This window comes from Thalia democratica, chromosome 1 (genome assembly GCF_965202585.1).
Source record: "Thalia democratica chromosome 1, ktThaDemo2.hap1.1, whole genome shotgun sequence".
NCBI lineage: Eukaryota > Metazoa > Chordata > Thaliacea > Salpida > Salpidae > Thalia > Thalia democratica.
In genome coordinates this window covers 48980039-49000963 of record NC_139165.1, presented here as the reverse complement: position 1 = coordinate 49000963, position 20925 = coordinate 48980039, and the positions used below count along the sequence as shown (strand labels likewise).

At 24.3% G+C, this 20925-nt stretch overlaps 1 protein-coding gene across 1 annotated transcript; it reads right to left on the bottom strand.

Moving 5' to 3' along the window:
• Window positions 1-1706: 1706 nt before the first annotated feature.
• On the bottom strand, window positions 1707-9997 carry LOC145833301 (uncharacterized). The gene is made up of 15 exons (XM_082940489.1): window positions 9940-9997; window positions 9747-9868; window positions 9601-9689; window positions 9122-9269; window positions 8917-8970; window positions 8199-8339; window positions 7992-8090; window positions 7635-7682; window positions 7186-7389; window positions 6625-6834; window positions 5860-5976; window positions 3902-3994; window positions 3176-3330; window positions 2687-2793; window positions 1707-1957 (listed from the first exon to the last, which is right to left on the bottom strand). Exons 2-15 carry the CDS (start codon window positions 9820-9822, stop codon window positions 1723-1725), a joined length of 1776 nt encoding a protein of 591 aa, XP_082796615.1. The 5' UTR covers window positions 9823-9868; window positions 9940-9997; the 3' UTR covers window positions 1707-1722.
• Between the last annotated feature and the right edge of the window lie 10928 nt (window positions 9998-20925).

Here is a 20925-nt window from a genome sequence, read left to right as displayed (position 1 = left end):
TCTCGGATGCTGTTGTTGTTGATCATGCAGTGAAGTTCTTTGTTTATTATCGATGGCCGAAATAAATATTGAATAAACAATTGTAACAGTTATTAAGTCAACAGAAGTAGACAATTACCTACCTCAAGTTTAAACAAAGCTAAAAGTATTAAATACCTTTAATTAATACTATTATATACTTTTAATAACCTTTATTTTTGAGGGTAAAAACTTTACGAAACTTACAATAGTATTTGTTAATTTCTTTATTAACTTTTTAAAAAAGTAATAACATTTTTACTTACAATGTTTTATAATTGTTTCCATTAGTTTTGAAATTAAATTATTTATACTTTTCATATTAAATTATTTTGTTTATACAGCTTTTTAAGTTATAAAGATGAGATTCGCAGTGAAACCGGTAAACTAACAAAATCAAAAATAAAACATCCGTAAACTTATATATTTCTGTTGCAAAACCATTTTTTTGTTTGGATACTAATTATAAATATTTTTTTAGATTTATTGAAAAACTTTTCTGTATAAGTTTTAGATAAAAAACTTTTTTAAGTTTCTTATTTTTTTAGTACAGTTATTCTTATAAATCAATAAAGTTTCAAAGCTTCTGAATACAATTTAATTTTGTTAATAATAAAATACTTCAAGCTTTTTCTATAACAAATTGTAGTAATCTTTAAATAATTATTCAATTTCAACTAAGATGATTTTATATGTATTAACAATCATTTGAATAAAACTTTAAGATAAAAAAAAATTAATCAAAAATTTTAAATTTTAAAATTGATGAAAAAATTGTTTTTTATGTTTTATACAGAAATCTAAGACAAAATTCATTCAAAAACATCTTTATTAAAGCAACAAACAAGTAAAATCGATTTCGGCTAACGCTTTTCAATTACTTTAGTTAGCAACTAATTTTAAGATTAAATTTTGAGTATATAAATAGTTAGAGGTTACATCAGAAAAATCAATTAACACTAATTAGCATAATTGAGCAAAATTAATTAGACATTCACAATTCATAAATGCATATATAAAACAGTTTATCAGTAATTTAACTAAGATAAGCAACATTAAAAATAAAATAAAAATAAGCGACAAAATTCAAATAAAATCTATAACAACTTATAAAGATTAGATTTATAAACGTATTGTTGCTTACACAATTTAGATTTACATGTTTTTATAAATAGAGATTCTAAAACACTTAGGTGATAATCGTTACGAGCTTTACTTAAAATTGAAAAGTTACTATCACTATAGTTCTTTGCGCAATCTGAATTGTTTAATAAGTGTTCAGCTATCGCTGATGATCTATTAGATGGATTTATGTTTTAATGTTCTTAGCTGCTTTTAATACAATTTTAATTTCGTACATTAGACATGCGTAAATAAACTTTATAATCTGAACATCTTGTAACTAAGGATAAAAAACTACTTAGATATTGAATATTATTTTTAGACTCAACTTTGAACTCGAGTCTTACATATTAGAGTCGATCTAAGCTGGTACGTCTTTATCTAAGTACAGTAAACAAAAAAGTATTGTTTATTTCTTTTAAATTTTAGTTACTTATAAATTTAAGAAAAGAGAGCGGATTATTTTTAGTATAGTATTAAAACTAAGTATAAACAACAACCTAAATAACATAGCATAACTTTAAAAACTGTGAGTGTTGATAAATGGTTTTTTTTTGCTCAAAAAATATTTGAAAAATTTTATTACGTATACGAAAGACAAAAGTTACATAAACCAATTCCGCTAAGAAATAACGACTCAAATGTGTTTACATAAATAAAGAGCTTTCTTGTATTATTTAAAAACGAAGCATCGACTGTTTTGACTAATTCACTATTTTTTCTGATTTCAACTTCATTTTTAAGCTTGTTTAACACGAACGTAATCCTTCCACTACTATCGAACAAGTTTACTGATGGTCCATTGAATCCGTTGACGCTTGAAATTTAAAAATGTTTTAAAATGTAGCAATACGATGATTAGTTGTATTTAGTTGGGTTATAAAGATTTAAAAATGTACTATATTTTCATAAAAGTATAAATCAGATTATTTTGTAATTTTAAATCATAAATTATTGCTTTGTTTATAGTTAACTTAGCTCTAGTTAATTTTACAAAAGTTTTGCTGTTATATACTTTTATATGATTGTTTATTGAACGATAAAAAAGCGCTCAAAAAGTTTGGTCTAAGGACCTGGTGTACATAGGAAACTTTCGATTATTGAGTCGTACGCACATGCTTATGAAATTTCTTACGAGCTATTGCAAAAAAAATTAGCATCTAAGTATTTAAATCTTTAGTAATAAAACAATCAATTAAACGAAATGAAGTTATAGGGTATAAAATTTATCTGTAAATTATGTATTTAGAATTTGAAAAGTATTTAACAATTTAGTTTATTTCCTAAAAACCCAAAAGTTTTAAAAACAAAACAATTTTAGATAAAATTATAAGAATTTTACAAACTTTTATCATTTTACAAGTGATGTTTAGTTACTGAAAATTAATAATTACTTCTATAAAAATTAAAAGTTAGTTAAAGATATATTTTTTTTTGATATGCTTCAATTTTATTTTGAAAATTGCTATTTTTTTGTGTTTAGATTTCGAAAAAGTTAAATGTGTTTCTTTTCTACATATTCTTTCAAAGTATTAAGATCACTTACTATAAAATATTATTTGCTGCTGCTAAAACATACTCTCTGTTTTCGTTCACAACTGCAAAGTGGTATCCTATTCCTGGTGTTTCGTAAGTCGAAGACAATTTTAATCCCTGTAAAAATTAAATAATGTTTAAAAGCTGTGAGATAACATTTTGAAGCAACAATAATTAAAATCGTAGTCTAATTGCGTAAACTTACATCTTAATGTGAGTCTGGTCATACAATTTGTTAAAAAAAAAAAATGTTGTTATAATATAGCTATAAAGGTTTTTATGTGCTGAAATAAATTTATGACATAATAAAGGACATTTTCCTTGGCATTTGATATTATTTTTAATTGTCTTATTTGAATTATAAACATTTCAGTAAAAAAAAAACATATAAAAATGAAGATAATTAAGAATTTTTTTTTGTAATGATCAATGATCCGAGCAATTTATTTAGATAGAGTTCTACAAAATTTGATAACTATTAATAAAATAAAGTTATTACTCTAATATTTTTGAGATCAACTTCGAAAACTGATCTTTTTGTGCATCTTCCTTGATAGATATTTGGTAACTTGTTTGATTTCACAACACCCTTGACTTTGCTATTTTTTGAAAACTTTCCGCTAGTCGAGTCAAAACTATAACCACAAGATTCAACTGAAAGAAGAAAACACAACTGTTTTACTGATAATATTTTAAACTTGTAGGTAAATTTAATTTTAAGTGTTTTCATAGAACTTGAAATAATGAGAAAAATAATCTTTTTTTTTATTAAACTCATGTAAAAATATTAAACTTAGTTCTTTTACCAGGTGGTTACTTTTTTTAATCGGTGATTAATTATTGAGAATTAATTTAATGTTTCTTTTAAATAATTTGTCTAAGTTTAAAACATTTTACTAATTATAACCTTACAAAAGTGCAAATAGTACAAATTAAAAATAGTTTTTTGTAGTTTTGTGTAGACTCTTGTTTAAAAAAAATCGAAATAAATGTTTAAGTTAACATTTTAAATATTTAATAAAAAAGTAATTTTATTTGAAATGAAACAACAAAAGCAAAATAGAACAAGACAAGTCATTGAAATGTTTCATAAGAACAAACCACAGATAAAGCTGCTAAAAAAAAGTATTAGTTTTTTCGATACTTAATCGAAAAATTTTCAGAGCTAATAGTATCATTTGTTATAACTACAGTTTTGTATAGTTGTTTCATACTAGTAACTAACGATGGTAGCACTCCCTAAACTGTTGGTCGTAAGCACATCCTAACTGGGTACAGCTTCGTTCAGGTATACCACTCCATGAGTTTTTACAGTGTTCTTTCAAAATAAGTTAGTACATAAAACCTAATATAAGTAATCACAAAAATAGTTATAATTAAAACTGGTTAGTTATAGTTTATAGTTTATTCAACGACAAAAAAGCGACGTTAAAAGTCTGTCCTAGAAGCTGGTGCACGAAGAACCATTCGGTTATCGAGTCGCACACCAAGGATACCTTTATAAACATGAGAAAAGTTTTTCCTTAAAAAGATATAAATAAACAAAATACAAACTTTAGAAATAGTACCTAAAAATCAAACGCAATTGATTTTTAATGTCGCTTACAATGTATCAAAAGTATAGCAAGTTTAAACACACAATTTTATAAACTTTAAAGACTTGAATATATGTACTTCAAACAATTAGAATATAAAAATAACTTTTTACGGAGTTTCATTTACAGAAAAAAAGTATAAATAATGATGTTTAGAACATGAGATAGCTCACTCTGAACTTTTTTTTATAAAATAAATACATTTTAAGTTTTACTTTGTAAGAGAGTATGTGTATTTGTTTAGTTCGATAGTGTTAATTTTTAATTAATATTTTTGAATTTGTAGTAATTTGTATTTAGAAATGAAGTTTTTTTTTACATTGTTCAAAGTTTTGTATAAGTTTACATATATAATATAACATACTGTTTAGAGTTTTTTTGACTAATGTATTAAAAATAATGATAAATTAAAAAAATACTTTGGAAAATGTTTCAAAAAACCAAATCTAACTAAATTTTCCGATAACTATACATTTATTATCTTTGAATTTTGTAAAAAAGGTTAATATTTTTTACTAACACAAAAACAAAAAAAGTGAATTGCAAACTAACAAAGCAGTACTTAAAGAAACAAATATTATGTCATATTTTATAATTGTTTTTCGTATGCAAATGAATATTTCGACTTGACGACGAGCTTTTTTTATATGTAGTGTAGGTTTTTTGCTTTGGTACTTGTTTTAGAAATATATATAAATATATATATAAAAAAAATTTGTTTAACATATATATATATATATATATATATGTTAAACAAAATTTTTTTTTAATGTTTTTGACTGTAAAAAAGTGGACATTAGCTTCATAAAAGAGCAAAAAATATTTTTAGTAGCTAAAATAGATTGTTTTTTAGTTGAAGTTTTTTTTTATAAATAGAATAACCTTAATGAAAAACAATATATAAAATACAAACAATTGTTCAAACAATGTTTTATTTACTGCGGAAAACAATAATTTAATGGTTTTCCACGACATCTTAAAGTAAATATTTGTTATATTTAAGATGTTAGTGTATCAAGTTTGTAATTGTTTATAAAACTTTTTTTTTTTAATTTTACAAATAGATTAATCACTTTTCAAAGATTTTCTGTATCTAATCAAGTTAATAAAAAACAAGTAATTATCAGTATACTTTATACTTAAGCTAACTATAAAAGTGTTTTTAATTTTTTTTTTTTGTTTAGTTTAACTTAGTTAGCAGTTATAGCTTTTTTTATAACTTGTCTTTAACAGAACTTAAAAACGAAGCATGTTATTTACAAAAATTACTTTAACAGTAAGTTTTTTTAATAAGTTATTGTTATACTATTATTAACGATACTTTAAGGTTATATTACAACATAATAATAGTAATAACATCTATGCATTTAAAAGTTTCGATGATACATTATTTATATTTGGTATTATAGTGATTGATACTTTAAAGATAAATTAACAAAAATAAAGTTTAAAATATGTAATAATACTTATGACATTTTAGTATTATTTTAGAAGATAATTTTACTTAATAATAGAATAAATGTTAATCTAAGTCAATAAAAAGTAATTAAGAATAAAATTGTTAATAATAACAATTAAAATAACTTACTTTCCATACATTTTGATGTTTGACTGTTCCAACAGCAGTTTATTTTTTCGCACATATTTTGACTGATGCCTCTAAAGGAGTTCAGGCAAGGCAAATTTGAACATGTATCAATTTTTTCTACAAACATTTTATAAACTTATTTTTATACCCTGCAATATCAATAATAAAAAAACTTTTGTTAAAGCAGTACTATTGTTTATTATGATTATCTAAAATTTTTCAAACAAAGTCTCTATAACACTATATGAAAAAAAGAGTACAATCAGTTTGGAAAATTATTTATTAATACTAAATACAAGTCAAAAATAAGTTTTGTTCTAATAAAGATTTATAGATTAGTTTTTTATAAAAATAGTATGTAGTGACAAAATTAAAACTAAGACAAGTATACAAATAGTAAGTAGTAATTAAACAAATTTACGACAGTAAAAAACTGTAACTAAGACTTTCATCGTGAATGCGATGTGCTGAATATACAAGTACTTGTACGTAAATAATAATGTTTAAAACAGCTAGCAATTCGGTTTAAATCTTAACGATAAAAAAGAAGTTTTTAATTTATCTAATTATATATTTTTGAAAGTTTAAGTATAAACTGCAAGATTTTACGAACCTGTTTTTAATTTGTGTGTTTACAAATTTTTTTTCCCACTAGTTTTATACCTTTACCATACTAAAAGAATTTTCTAACACTTATTCAAAAAAAAGTTTGAAGTTGATAAAAATCGATTTAAAAACAACTATAAGAAAAAAAAGGTAACTAACTTTCACAGTGGAAATTAGTGACATCGACATTTTTCGAGTTTTCAATACCCCAACGTTTAGCTTCACATGTTACTGATTCTTCACCTATGTACTTGAACTTTTGAGGATTTTTGCAAGAAAATGTACACTGTGATCCTAATTTTCTTCCATTTGTGCAATTTGTAACCAAGTTTTTGTCAAAGTTTTTTAATATAGGACATTTTGGAGGAGCTAAGATAAAAAAAGAGCTTCAAAATCATAAAAAATACTTTCTAATAGTTTATTTTTGTTTTGAACTTTATACTTTAAACTTGTTTAGACATTTTCGTTGTTAAAATTTAAGTATGATACAAAAAGAATTGCTACTTAAAAAAAAATCTTAAAATGTTTATTCAGATACAAAAAGAATTTTTATTTTATATTTCATAACCCCCGATTAAAACCAGTTGTATGAAAGGATACTGAATAAATAACTAACTAATCATATTTTAAGCTTCAACTAAACAGATTTCATTAACTTTTTTCTTTTAATTACATGAAAATTATAAAACAATATGCGAAAATTTATTTAGCAAAACTAACCTTCACAACGGAAATTAGTGACATCAATGTTTTTATCTGAAGTTATATCAATCCATTTTTCACGTAAGCAAAATATTAAACTTCTACCGATTAACTTGTGCTTGTTTTTACATGAAAATGTGCAAATTGATCCAGGTTTTTCCCCATTTGTACAGTTTTTAATCAAGTTTTTGTCATCGTTTTTCAAAGAAGGGCACTTTGAAGCTAATAAAAACATGTTAAAGACACCGTTAATTATTATGTTTATATTTAAAACTAGTATTCTAAACTTATTCTCAAATCAAATACGCTATTATCATCGGCGTCTAAAACTAAATTAAATAAATCAAAGTTTAATACTAAAAAGCTGTTATGCTTTAAAACATTCCTAGATATTTAGCAGGTGTTTCAACATTGCATATCGCTAAATAAAAGTTTTAAACAAAATTAACATAATAGATAAAACTAACTTTTTGAGAAAGATCTCGATAACTTAATGTTTTTAGTATCATCAGAATCTGTTTAAAATATTTAAAACATTAGTTGTATTCAAAAGATAAGCTTATACTTTTAATTAAGTTTCAAAACTTTTTTACTATTTATTACATATAATATTTAGAAAACAAAAGTTTAGAAACAGTGATAACTTTCAAGAATTTTAAATTTAGCTTCGAGTATGAAAAGTTTCATAAAAACAATTACTTTTTCGCTTGTTAATTCAAATCTATATCATAATCAGTTTTATTTTCTCCTATATAAAACAACTGCCAAAAATTAAACATAAATTATGATAATTGCAAACTAAAATAACAAAATTAAATATACACCTTTAATGTAACAGTCGTTAGAACTTGCATCATAAGCGCACCCGTAATTAATTTCGCACAGCGGCTGTTGTATTCCTTTGTAAGTGTTCTTACATCTAGCTGTTGAAATTTCATTATTTTAAAGTTTAAAGAATAAGTTTCAAGTACAACTCTCAAGTTCAATTAAACTGTTGAATGTTGAAGTCGTTGTAGCAAGATGTAACTCACTTTCACTGCAAGTATTAGTATCTTCGTTCCAACAGCATCCAATATTTTCACAATCCTTTGAAGAAATACCATTCCAGCTTTTACCACATTTTATTTTCGTACATACTTTTGCATCATTTTCATCAATTATATTTAGATCGCCTAAAGGAACATTACATTTTAGTTAAAATTTTATATATAAACATGTTCATAACTTTCTTATTTTTTAATTTTTACAATAACATCAATTTGTTTTAAATTTCTTAAAACTACTAGTTTTATATTATTAAAGTTTATTAATATAACTGAGTCTTTTAGTTATATTCTTAATTTTTTAGTTTCCGATAAAACTAAAATTTTAATAAACTTGTTTACTTTTTAAATGAATTTCTTGCTTGCATTTTTTTTGTAAACTTATTTAACTAGTAAAGCTTCACGAAATTTTATAAAAGCTATACATTTTCGATCGTAATAAATAATTTGTGAAGTTAATTATCAGAGTTTTAAATACATGTTATTTGTAACTAATATACTTAACACATGTTTACTTATTAAAAAAAAAAGATTGTATTTAATTTTAAAGGATGTTTAATTGAAATTTACAAAAAAATTTAAAGTTTTGCAGTTTTTTTTGTTTGTTTTTGTCGCTCGCTAAAATCTTTTAAAGTTATAAAAGTAATAAATAGCAGTGAAAATTTAACTAATATTTTTGATCATTATAAATTTTTTTTCAACTAACTTGATAGAATTCTACCTGAAATAATACCTCCAGAATCTTCTTCAATATTTGTACCTATGGTATTATAAACTTTTATGATTAAATTTACTTAGATTCTGTAAGGATGTTTTATTTTAATGTTAAAAATGATTAAAAGTATACATAAGAAAACTTTTTCAATAAACTATGTTCAACTTCAATAAAATTATATCTTTTAATTCAATACTTTCTATGCATTTTGTACTATCGTCATAAATGGAGCTTTGTATTAGTCCAATTTCTTCAACTTTAGTTTCGTTATACCACTCTCCATTATAACAGTACAAACTAACATATTTTTTTCTTGTATCTTTCTCATCAATGTCATAATTCTCCTGTTAATTTTTTTTAATATAAAACTATGTTTTTTTTTAAATGCGTGCTTGTTATAACAGTTTTTATTTAAAATTAATTAGTAATAAGTTTTAAGTACCACTTTTTTACAGAACTTAAAAACATAAGTTAAATTTTTTTAGACTGAAAATTGATTACTTGTTCTTCATACAAAGCAGTTAAGAAGCGTTAATAATTAAAAACACATTAAAAAACTTTAAGTGACAACAATGAAATTAGTAACTATTTCTTTTTTATTTCTAGTCTTTTCATTCTAAAACTTTTACTATTTTACAAGTTTATTGTATTTTCTAAATAAAAGGTTATTTTTACGTTGCATTTAATTTGGCAGCTTTCCATGTGATCTGAACCTTCTGAACATGTTAAATACCCGTTCCTTATTTGAAACGGTGGACATTTTTCTGAAAACAAATTGCGTTCAATCATCTCTTAAAAATAAAGTTTAATAATCAACTTACTTGATTGTTTTGCACTAATTAAATCTGACTTGAAAATAAACATGAATATGACTGAAGAAACAAACAAAAGGTTCATTTTGAAAACACAGCGTCGTTCGAAAAAATATATTTTGTTATATCAACTAGAAATAAATGTAATATAAACTTGTAAATGTAGAACACAATAAACAGTTTGAAAAAAATATTTTATTACCTCAAAAAAAATTTTTGTTAAAGTTTTTACATCTAGAAAATTAAAACTTCTTGTTTAATTATCAATAATTGTAATAATTGTTGTATTAATAATTATGATATTTTCAAAGCTTTTTCTGACCTAAATATAAGCTTTAAAACATTTTTCCTAACCTTTAAGCTGTAAGTGCTACATTTTTCCATAAAAGAGAATTGGTATTTAAAAGCAGACGAAGTAGTATATACGCCAAGCCTTAGGCGGAATTACGTAATAATTTGAAAACATTGAATATATTTCATTTGAAAAATTATAAGCTTTAAAAAAAACTTACCATCTACCCAATTTATAGTTATTTATCAAGTTTGTTCTTCATTTTTTTATTGTCCTCCCTAATTTTTTTATGTACTTGTTATATAAAATTTTTTACTAAAATTATAAATCAAAATAATTTCAAAATATAAGTAAAAATAAAATTGTAGTAATTTTAAAATATTTTTTATTTTTTAAGTGTTTTTATATACACATTTAAGTCTAAACTGTATTAAAAATAGTGTCATATTAAAAAAGATTTTTTTGTCAAAATCTGTTAATAAACACTTTTGGTGTCCAGGAAAATACGTTAAAAGGTATCCAATAGGACCTATCGGAATAGGTGTACGACTCAATAACAGAAATTGTTTTTCATACATCAGGTCCTTGGACCAAACTTGTTGAGCGATTGCTTGCCGTTCAGTAAACAGTAATTTGATATGAGCTTACTATAGTTTAATAATAGAAAAGATAAACACTTGTAAATTTTATTACATAATTTATTAGTTTTTTAAAATAGTTTTCAAAAATATAAAATTTAACAAAGTTGATCACGTATACACTTGTAAATTCAAAAGTTTATAATTGTATTTTTTTAGGTCTAAAATCTAAAACCAATAAATAATTGTTGACTAAATAAAACTTAACTTAGGATTTAGAAAAAAAAGTCTGATTACATAATTAATTCTTTAAATAGTCTGCGCACTTTCTTTTAGAGTTGTCTATATTAATGAAATTTATGTTGTAAAATAAGAAAGGATGTAAAATCAATTGAAATTTTTTGAAAGTGTTTGTTATAAAAAGTTATTTTTATATAGTATTATGTTTTTTTATGATATATAATGTATTAGTTTTATAAAAATAGAAAACTAACACTAATCAAATTTTAACTTAAATTTTTTTTTTTATTAAAAAGTTGTTTTAAGAACAAGTAATAATGTGCAGTGGTTTGTAATAAAAATTGTAGTTCTACACTATTTTAACAATTAAATATTTTATAGAAATACCCTTAAAAAAACTATTAGAGTTATTAGATATGTTTAATATATACTCTAAACATATCATAACATATAAAAATTCTCATTATGTTTTAATGAATTTATATTTTTGTAAAGTATAATAAATTTTTATATTGTATTTTCCGCAACAATTACTCTAAACTGTATCCAGGTACGGCTCGATAACCGAAAGGTTTTTTGTATACCCTAGGTCCTTAGACCAAATATTCTGAGGGCTTTTTTTTGTCGTTCAATAAACAATACCGTTGCCTGAAGGAAGAGAAAGTTTATGTTATTATATAAACTAAAAATTTAAATAAAATTTGTTTATAGAAAGATAAAAAAATAGCATAGGCTGACTATATTTAAAAACGATTGAATATATTACTACCTAAGTATTCTCAAAAATTTTACTTATCTATACTTGTATTTAATTTTTATTTACTTTTAAAATGTTTTAAAATATTGCTACAGTTATTGACTTTTTTAGTATCTTTTTTTCAAACTTTTTTTGCTTAAGATCGAAAAATCTTAAAAAGAATTGGTTTAAAGTTTTTTTTTCTACTATAATATTTGTAAATAAATGCAGCCCGCAGATGATAAAATTATATATAGTTAACCCTGCGTGCACTCTCTTTTAGAAATTCTGACCAACGACTTATAAAAGGCTGCCGACCTTTATTTCTAGTATGTTGCCATTACATTAGTTTTTGATTTACAAGAATTTTTTAATTTAAGTATTTATCAAAAAAATCAATCTAAATACTTTCATTTATATTTAAAGAAAGTTTGAGTACTATTTCATCCTTAATTATACTTTCTAGCAGTTTATTAGTTGATTACTTTTTTGGTTTTTTCATAAATATCTCAATAAGTTTAAAACAAAGCCACGATGAAAAATATAAAGTTAAATTGATTAATGCTAAAATGTATAATTATTTTAAGGCACTATTAAGCTTTGTACTTTTTATTTTAGCACTTTATAAACATTTGTAATTAAACCAAATAAATAAAATCATTTCAAGTATGTATAATATTAATTTGTTACAAAAATGTTATATAAGTTGAACTTCAACTTAAAAAGTTCACTTTAACTATTAAAGGCTCTACATAAAATTTAAAAGAGTTTTGCTATAAAAATATGTTCTACTTTTCAAGTCTATTTTAAAATACATAAATACAATTTTAGATTAGGTTGAATTTTTATTACACTGCTTTTTTGTTTAAAAACAAAATAGTTTCCATTTTCGTTTATTCTTTTGTTCTAGTTTATTTTTGATAATTTCATTCTCTTTTAATATAAGCTGATATTTTTCCTCTTGTTCTGCTATTTGATTTTTCAACGCCGACTTTGTAGTTTCATTATCTTCAGCTAATTTTTCAAAATCATTATTTGCGGCCTCCAACTTTTTAAGACTTTCTAGCAGGCCTTGCTTCTCAAACAAATTAACTTTTAAGTCATTACTTAAAATTTTCAACTTTTCAACAAAGTCTTTCTTCTCCTCTTTGACACAAGTTAGCTCTTGCTGAAGGCTTTCTACTACATTTTTCAACTGGCGACACTCTATTTCATAACGCTCATTTTCCTCCAGCAAATTATCAGTAACAGCGTTTTTTTTCATTACCTTCTGTCTTGTCCTCAGTTTTTTCTTTAAGTTATCGTTTTCCTGGGTCAGGTTCGCGTTATTGAGCTTTGTCAAAGACTTTAACTTTTTGTCAAAACCTGCTTGTTGTCCACTAACCGCAGACATAAGTTGCTCAAAGTTTACCATTGCATCCTTCATTTGTCCGCATTCTTTTCTAAAGAGGTCATTTTCCTTCAGCAAGTTTTCTGCAACAACCCTGTGTTTTTCATTTTCTTTTTCCAAAGAAGCCATTTTTATTTTCAAATTGCTCTTGGATTTTGTGATACTTTTTACTTTTATATTCAACAGCTTGTTTATATACTCAACCCGATCATTCTCCTTCAATAACTTATTAGCTTCGCTCTTCACCTGCAAACTCTCTCTTTCAAACTTATCGCACTTTTCAATCAAGAAGTCATTCTTCAATTCAATTTTTCTGTTTCTCCTCTCACTCTTCTCGTACATCTCCCTCAATTCTTTCACCTCTCTTTCCAACTTTTGAATTTTATCTTCGTCGCCTGCCGATGTATTCTTTGAACTAAGCATTTTTAGTGTTTTTTCACCAACAATTTTCTGTTGTTTAACTAGTTAATAAAAATATAAAATAAAAAAAGTTTAAATTTTAAAAATATCAAACGTCATAATTAAAAAGTTTGCATTAGTTGCCAAAGAAAAAAAACTTTTAAATGAAAAAACTGAGTAAATTTTTTTATACAAAAACTATTATAAAATCTTTATAAAACTATAAGATGTAACATTAAAAGGCGTTAAACTTTTATCTTTATAAAACTATTAAGATGTTTTATTATGTTTTTTGACAAAGATAGTACAACTTTTGAAAACGTTTGGAACTTTTATGAGCAAGAAAATTTGTAGATTTGTTTAAGAATCATTCAGCATTTTTCTAGAACTATTAAGCAAATTACCTGCCAAGTTTATACAATAATATCAACTTGATACTATCAAGTAGTAGTTTTTAAGAACTTTTTATTTTTTTTTTTACTAAAAAAACAACGTTTTTTTTTCAGAAATAATCTTATTAATTAATCCTACATAGGCGTTTAAAAATTTTTGTAGTATATATGTAACTGTTTGTGTTGTAGTTTTAAAACAAGATTTGTTAATAGTTTAAAATTTCAATTGTCCGAGTTTTAATTGTCATGTAACCCAGATGTCTATATCTTTTAGAAACTTCCTTTTTCAAATATAGCGGTTTAAAGGGAAAAAGGAAACAAATTGCTAAGAGAATCTGAATCAAACAAATGCAATATTTTAAAATAAGCTGTGAAACATTACATACGTTTCAATTTACTTTCATTGCTAAGTTAATTGAAAATATATTTTCCGGCATTTCAACTTTTCGATTCACCACTTTCCCAACAAAAATTATCACAAAGATTTACCTTCGTCAAAAACTTAAATCTGAAAGTTTTAACTATTGCATTAGAGCGAATAAATTAAATCAAGTTCAGTGATTGAGAAAGTTGAAGTAGAAAAATGTACGAGTTGTGTTGCAACAAATAGTCGCTTCAGAAGGCAAAGTGGTAATTTTTATGGTAATAAGTAAAAGCTATCTTACTTACAATACACATAAAATAGCTAACTTTAATTTTTAAATTATTTTTTTTATTACAACAATTATGTTACACTATAATACCATGATTTATACATATTTTTTTTGTTAAGTTGAGCGCATTTGTAATTGCTGTAACATATGTTAAAATATAAAATCTGCCTGCAGTTTTTGCTACCCATCTAATTGAAAGTATAAATCTAGAACTAAAGTTTATTATCCTGATCTGATTTTTTAGCTTTTATGTGCTGATCGAGTTTGAACTTTTGAATTATTGTGTTACACTTTTATAGTTTTTGGTGACGCTTTATGTACGAGCATGCAAACTATATACCTAAAGTAACTATTGCAAGTTCAAAATCATCTAGTTTCCAAAAATTAATAACTGTGCTGAAAAAATAATACGAACTATCAAAAACTCTTAAATTAAATGGTATGTTAATTTATTTCTATTTTGTTTTTTTCATTTTCCTGTCCTGGACAAGACGTTAAAAGGTATCCGTGGTGTGCGACGCGATTACCGAAAGGTTTTTTTGTGCACCAGGTTCTAGGAACAAATATTTTGCCGTTCGTTCCTTGTAATGTCTTTTTTAAATTTTTTTTATGTAACAAATTAATCGTTTTTTTGTTTCAAAGTTCATCAATAGTTTACCATTAAGATAATACAAGTATTACGCATTCTTTCTACTTAGTTTTTTACATTAACATTTTAATTATGTAGATTAGAGAGATTAACTGTCTCTATGAAAAGGTTTAAAATATAATTATAATACTTATAACACTTTGAAAAAAATCATAACTTTGTTTTTATAAGTATTTTATAGCAATCGGAAATTTTATAAAACACATGTTTTTAATTGTTTTACATTTCTCGTATAATAACCCAACTTACTGTTTAGATAATGTGTTTTAATATTTTCAACAGTACTTAAATTTTATAAAAGTGAATTTGTGTTTTTGTTGTTTATTTTTGTAATCGACTAAATACAAAGTTTATCGAATGTTTCTTGAACAGTTACTGTTATATTACTAAAATGAATAAGGTTCAAGTAAAGTAAAAATTTTATGTTGAACAAATTTGTTATAAATGTTGGTATTTAGTTTATTAATTCTCAATAATTTTAAAATCAGGCAGCATGTTGTTAAGCAATATATTAGTAAGTTCAAGAATCAATATTTAAAAGTTATTAAAACATCCAAGTTGTTAAACAACAACTATGATCTATTGTTTAGATCAGGGGTCGGCAGCCTTATATAAAATAGGCCAATATTTTTCACAATATTTTGCTCGCGGGCCGCTCTATTCAAAAAAAGTCTCTGCTGGCCGCAGTTTTTAGAAAATTATTGTAATAGTTAATACAAAAATACTATTTCAAACCAAAAAATGTGACAAAACAAGCTATAAAAGAGCACTATTAATGCGTAATTACTTGAAATAAACCCTAGTTGCCAGTTTTTACCACTAAAACTTTTTTTTTCTATTGTTTTAAAAAAGTATGCTTTAGCTGAAATGTACCTCGCAGGCAACAGATTTTGTCTTCGAGGGCCGCATTTGGACCGCGGGCCGCAGTTTGCCGACCCTTAGTTTAGATATATAATTTAAAGTTAATATATGTTATTCTGATTACACTTGGAGCCGATAATTTTTAACTTGGATCATTGCAAACTTGGTCATTTTAAATCAGATTGTTTTAAACTTGCTCGTGTCAAAACTTTAAAACTTAATAATTACAAATTTTTATTTTTTTAACTTAATAATTCCAGTTAGCATAAGTTATTTCTAAATAGTTTTCCAATAAAATCAACACTCAAAGCTATTGGTTTTTTTTTCTAGAGCAAGGATCGGCAAACCGATGCAGAAGAGTAAACCTGCAACTATCATTTTATAAACAGCCTGTAAAAAATGAAATACGGCACGCAAAAGAAAAATTTTAAGTCTAACCTAGATATTTTACAGTCTGTTATGAAGGCTAAAAACTACAACTGCTGCTCGCGAATATTTTTGTTTTGAAATATATCCTATAACCATTAAATGCCTGATGACCCCTGCTGTAAAGTAATTTTTAAATATTCTTAGAAGATATAAATTTGCACAAGTTGAACCATAAAAACTTCGATCACTTACATTATTTGGAAACTAAATACAAAAGGTTTAGAGTTTAAAATATTGCAATTTATGTTTATTAGTTTTTTAACTCAGTTGCTAAAAATTTTATCTATCAGTAGAATGCAACACTTGCTAACTAGGATATTAATAAAGGTGAAATAAAATTAACTAATGTGTATTTATATCCCTCAGAAAGTATAGTCTTTTTATTTAATTATTACAAAAAGTTCTATAAGCTCTGATTGTAGTTACCTCAGCCTTGTGCATTAAAAATATGTACATAAAGAGTTTAATGTAATTTTTTTTTAATTGTCCAAGTGGAGGTAAAGCTTATTTTGCAGTTTGGGAAAAATAGCAAACCTTGCAAACATATTAATCATAGATAATCAAAAAAAAGTACAACAAATAAACAGTTAAAAAATCGTTATTTTTAATATACAACTATATGTATGATTTTTAAATTAACATATCTATGTAATTGGTTTCAACTCAGTTTTTGTATAAGGTAGTGTTTTAAAAAGAATTTTCTATTAAAGGTAAAATTTTTATAGGGTGATTGGTTTAGTTTTACTATCGAAGTAGAAGCTAAAAAATATTCAATTACCAAGTACAAACTTTTTATATACAAATAGTAAAAGCATTACATATGGTTGTAAGTTATATTTGTAAAAAATAAGAAAACTTAATTAAAGCCACCTCTCGAGAATCTTTGTTCTCGTTAAGTTACGCATTTTAGATTTCTCAAGACACACTAAAAATAAAAATCTGAACAATTTTTAATATTGTAAAATTACAATGCATTTATTTTCTTGGTTTTTTGGCAAAAATAATATAAGAATAATTTCAAGAAAGTTTTAAGTAAATATTTTGAAAAAAATAGGTGATAGATTGTTAACAAAATTGAAATTCTGTTTTTTAGTTTGTGTCTTCATTAGGAGCCTATTAAACTCTTTATGTTTTAAAATTCCTAGCTACCCTTTATATCTTTAAGTCGAACAAGGTTCAATTTTCAAATCCTCACTGTATTTGAAACATAAAGTTGTATTTCAACCCAAACCCAAATTTTATTCAAATAAAACAATTAGGAAAGTCAACATTTGTATTTTATCAAATGTACTGTAAGAAAACAGCCTATAAAGTAGGTATATTTGCTACCTTACTTTTAGTTACGTTCTCAGTTTTAGTTATGTCCAGTTTGTTTAAATTAATTTGTCCTGGACATGACATTAAACTATATCCTGGTGCATGACTCGATAACCGAAAGGTTTTTTTGTACAACAGGTCCTTGCAAAAATTTTTGAGCGCTTTTTTTTTTGTTCAATAAACAATATATATGCACTTTTGCTGTGGACACCATGTTCGTAGATTCGCGAGAGGTTGTTGTAATAACAAATTTACACAGTACTCTTTCTTCATTAAACTAACATATGTTTCTGTGTGTTAACAACTTAACACATTTCAACAGAGCTATGCAAGTCCAAGAGAGTATTTTAATTATATACCATCAAGAATTATCTTATGCAAAAGAGTCATTAGCACCTTATTTTAATAATAAATAGTTACTAGTATTATGCTATAGATATATATTCTTAAATACATCTGAGCGTGGTCAAAAATTATTTATATTTTTGTTTATTTTTTAAAAACTACTAATAAATTGTACTTATTTATTGTTATAATGGATAAACCATTGTTTCAATATTTATTAAATTATAAAAGGGTACAAAATTCAACAGAACAGACATGACAATAAATATTATGTTTTTAAGTAAAGTTTAGAAAATATGTCTTCATATACCGACTAGTTTAGTTGGGATGATTTATTGACAACGAACGTAATTTCTAATCTTTCTTCATAACACAGGGTGTATACCCTACCTATTTTGCTTTGATTGACTTTATATATTATCTCCCATTAAATATTGTTTTTCATCTTATGCTCGTTGAAGTTGTAAATATGAGTAAAAGAGCTTAGCCTTGTAGATTTCATCAGGTTTTTGATTCTAAAAATTTGCATATTCTCCTTATATCTGGTTATGAAATCTTTTGCAGTTGCTTTATAGAGTCTTTTAAATGTGATCATTGCCTAAGCGCATGAAACACTGTGTTAAGTAGTAAACTCAAAGTTTTAAATAGTCTTATTGTAGAATTTTTAAAAGTATTAGTCTTTTATTTGTTTATAATTATCATAATTAATGCTTTCTATGGTTTTATATCTTAAATACATGTTTAACTGCTATTCTATAACTGGTGATTGTGGCAACAGTAATGCAGTATATTATATCTTAAATAGTACGAGCTAAACAAATTTATATAGGCTTTTACCAGTAAATTAAAAAACTAATAAAAAAGAAGAAAGTAGAACTGAAAATAAATAACTTTACATCAAAACTAGTTGAAACCATATTCTTTGAGGCCAAGTTTATAAAAATAAATAAATTAGTGTAGTTCGTTAACGTATTCTTTAAGCAAAATTATTAGAAATCTTTTTGAATTAACTACGAATTTTCTATCATACTTAAGTTTAAAAACTTTCATGTTTGTTATAGAAGCTCTTATTGTATTTAACTTGTTTAGTCTAAATTTAAACATTTTTTTGTTCAAATAAAGTAATACAAGATTCAAAGTTTACTTTTTACAAAATACTGCAGTAGCTGTTGAATTTATTGTCTTTACTTAGTAAGGATTTTTTAGCAGTTTCATTTTATAACAAATTTCTTTTGATCAATTTGTTTACATAAAAAACTTTAGGAACTGTTTGGTAAAAAAGGGTACATAAAAATTTTTTTCAGACAAATACTTTTTAATATAAAGATAATTACAGATAAAATAAAAGTAGTTATGAAATTAACATGCTGTTGAGAAAAAATTTAAAGTTTACAATTTTAAACTAATTTTGAATTATACTATTAATATCACATATAAAAATTGAAAAATAAATTTATTAAATAAAATTAGATTAAAAAGCAACTTTAAACTTGTTTTTAATTAATATCAGGGTGCCAAATGCTCTTTGAGAAATTTATCCAGGTTTTCAAAAGTAGAAGTTTTTGTATAAAATTGAATTTAAGTTTGAAAAAAATGTATTTAATAGTATAACAATATTAGAAAAGATACTGTAAAACTACTTTAAATGTAGTTTTTTATTTAAAAAAAACTAATGATGACACAAATTTTTCATTTTTATGATAGATTTTTTGTGTCAAATCGAAATTTCACTATTTAAACATGTAGAAATTGCAAGTTGTTTCAATTTTCTCAAATTCAAAGTTTTTTAGCTTAATGTGTAAAATTCCAGGCTTTGCAGGACTCCCAGATTTTTTGGCAACCCTGAAATATACAACAACATTTAATATTTTGCGTGTTACACTTTTATGTATTTTTTTTACAAAACTGCCATTTAACCATCAACTTAGTGTCAGGATCACCAAAAAAAAATTTATTGTTACAAAACTACCACTTTGTGTTGTCAACACAATAAGTTACAAAAAAAACAGATCAGTTGTCGGAAGACTACGGCCCGCATACCAAGTATAGTCCCCCAAGAAAAAAAACTGCGTACTGCGACGTACTTTTTAGCTTTATAAAAAATAGTTTGAATAAACAAGTATTGACCTTTTTGTAGTAATAGTTTTATGTTCTCAAATTAATATTTGATAAACAGTTAAGATAATTAAATTGTCATTTAATAGCAACTATGCTTAGGAAGTATTTTTTTAATTAGACTTATAAAAATTACGACGGTTTGCAAATACTTTTCTAGTTTATCTGGCACGTTACTTATAAGTTACTTATACTGGCACGTTCTAGTCGAGCTCTAACACAGATTAATAATAGAGTTAAGTTAAAGTGCCATTTTAAGAATTAGTTGCTTTTATTAACCAATAAATTCAATGATTATACAAAGCTGTGTTTTTAAAAAGAACTTACGAAAATAAGTAAACTTAGGATATGATTAGCTTTTAAAGTTTTTCTATTCAAAAACTACTTTAATACTGTTTAAAAATAAATAATTATCAAAACTATGTAATAAATTTTCTAAAAAAATTAATAAAAATAAAATATGGAAAATTAAATGTCTAAAGTTCATATTCAAATTTGAAAAAAAAAACAAAGCAGCTTCTTATTCTATAAACAATCACACAGTTAAAGTCTACAACAATCCTAACATAAGGCGACTTTTTATACAACTCTTAGAAATAAACTGTAGTAAGGTTTAATTAAACATAAATCACTAACTAAAATGACTTAATAAACTTTAAACGACGTATGAAAATTTGAAAATGAATACAACATGTAAAATAATCATGATTGCTTATTTTGTGAATTATTACTACATAAGAAAAATATATTTAGTATTAAGTAAGCTCAAGACATACAGTTGATACTTAAACT

Coding starts and splice junctions, on each gene's coding strand:
- LOC145833301 (XM_082940489.1), bottom strand. CDS start 9,822: ATGAACCTTTTGTTTGTTTCTTCAGTCATATTCATGTTTATTTTCAAG. Junction 8,340..8,916: donor TTCAGGTAGAATTCTATCAA/GTTAGTTGAAAA, acceptor ATGTTCCTTTAG/GCGATCTAAATATAATTGAT. Junction 2,794..3,175: donor TTGATCTCAAAAATATTAGA/GTAATAACTTTA, acceptor TAATTTTTACAG/GGATTAAAATTGTCTTCGAC.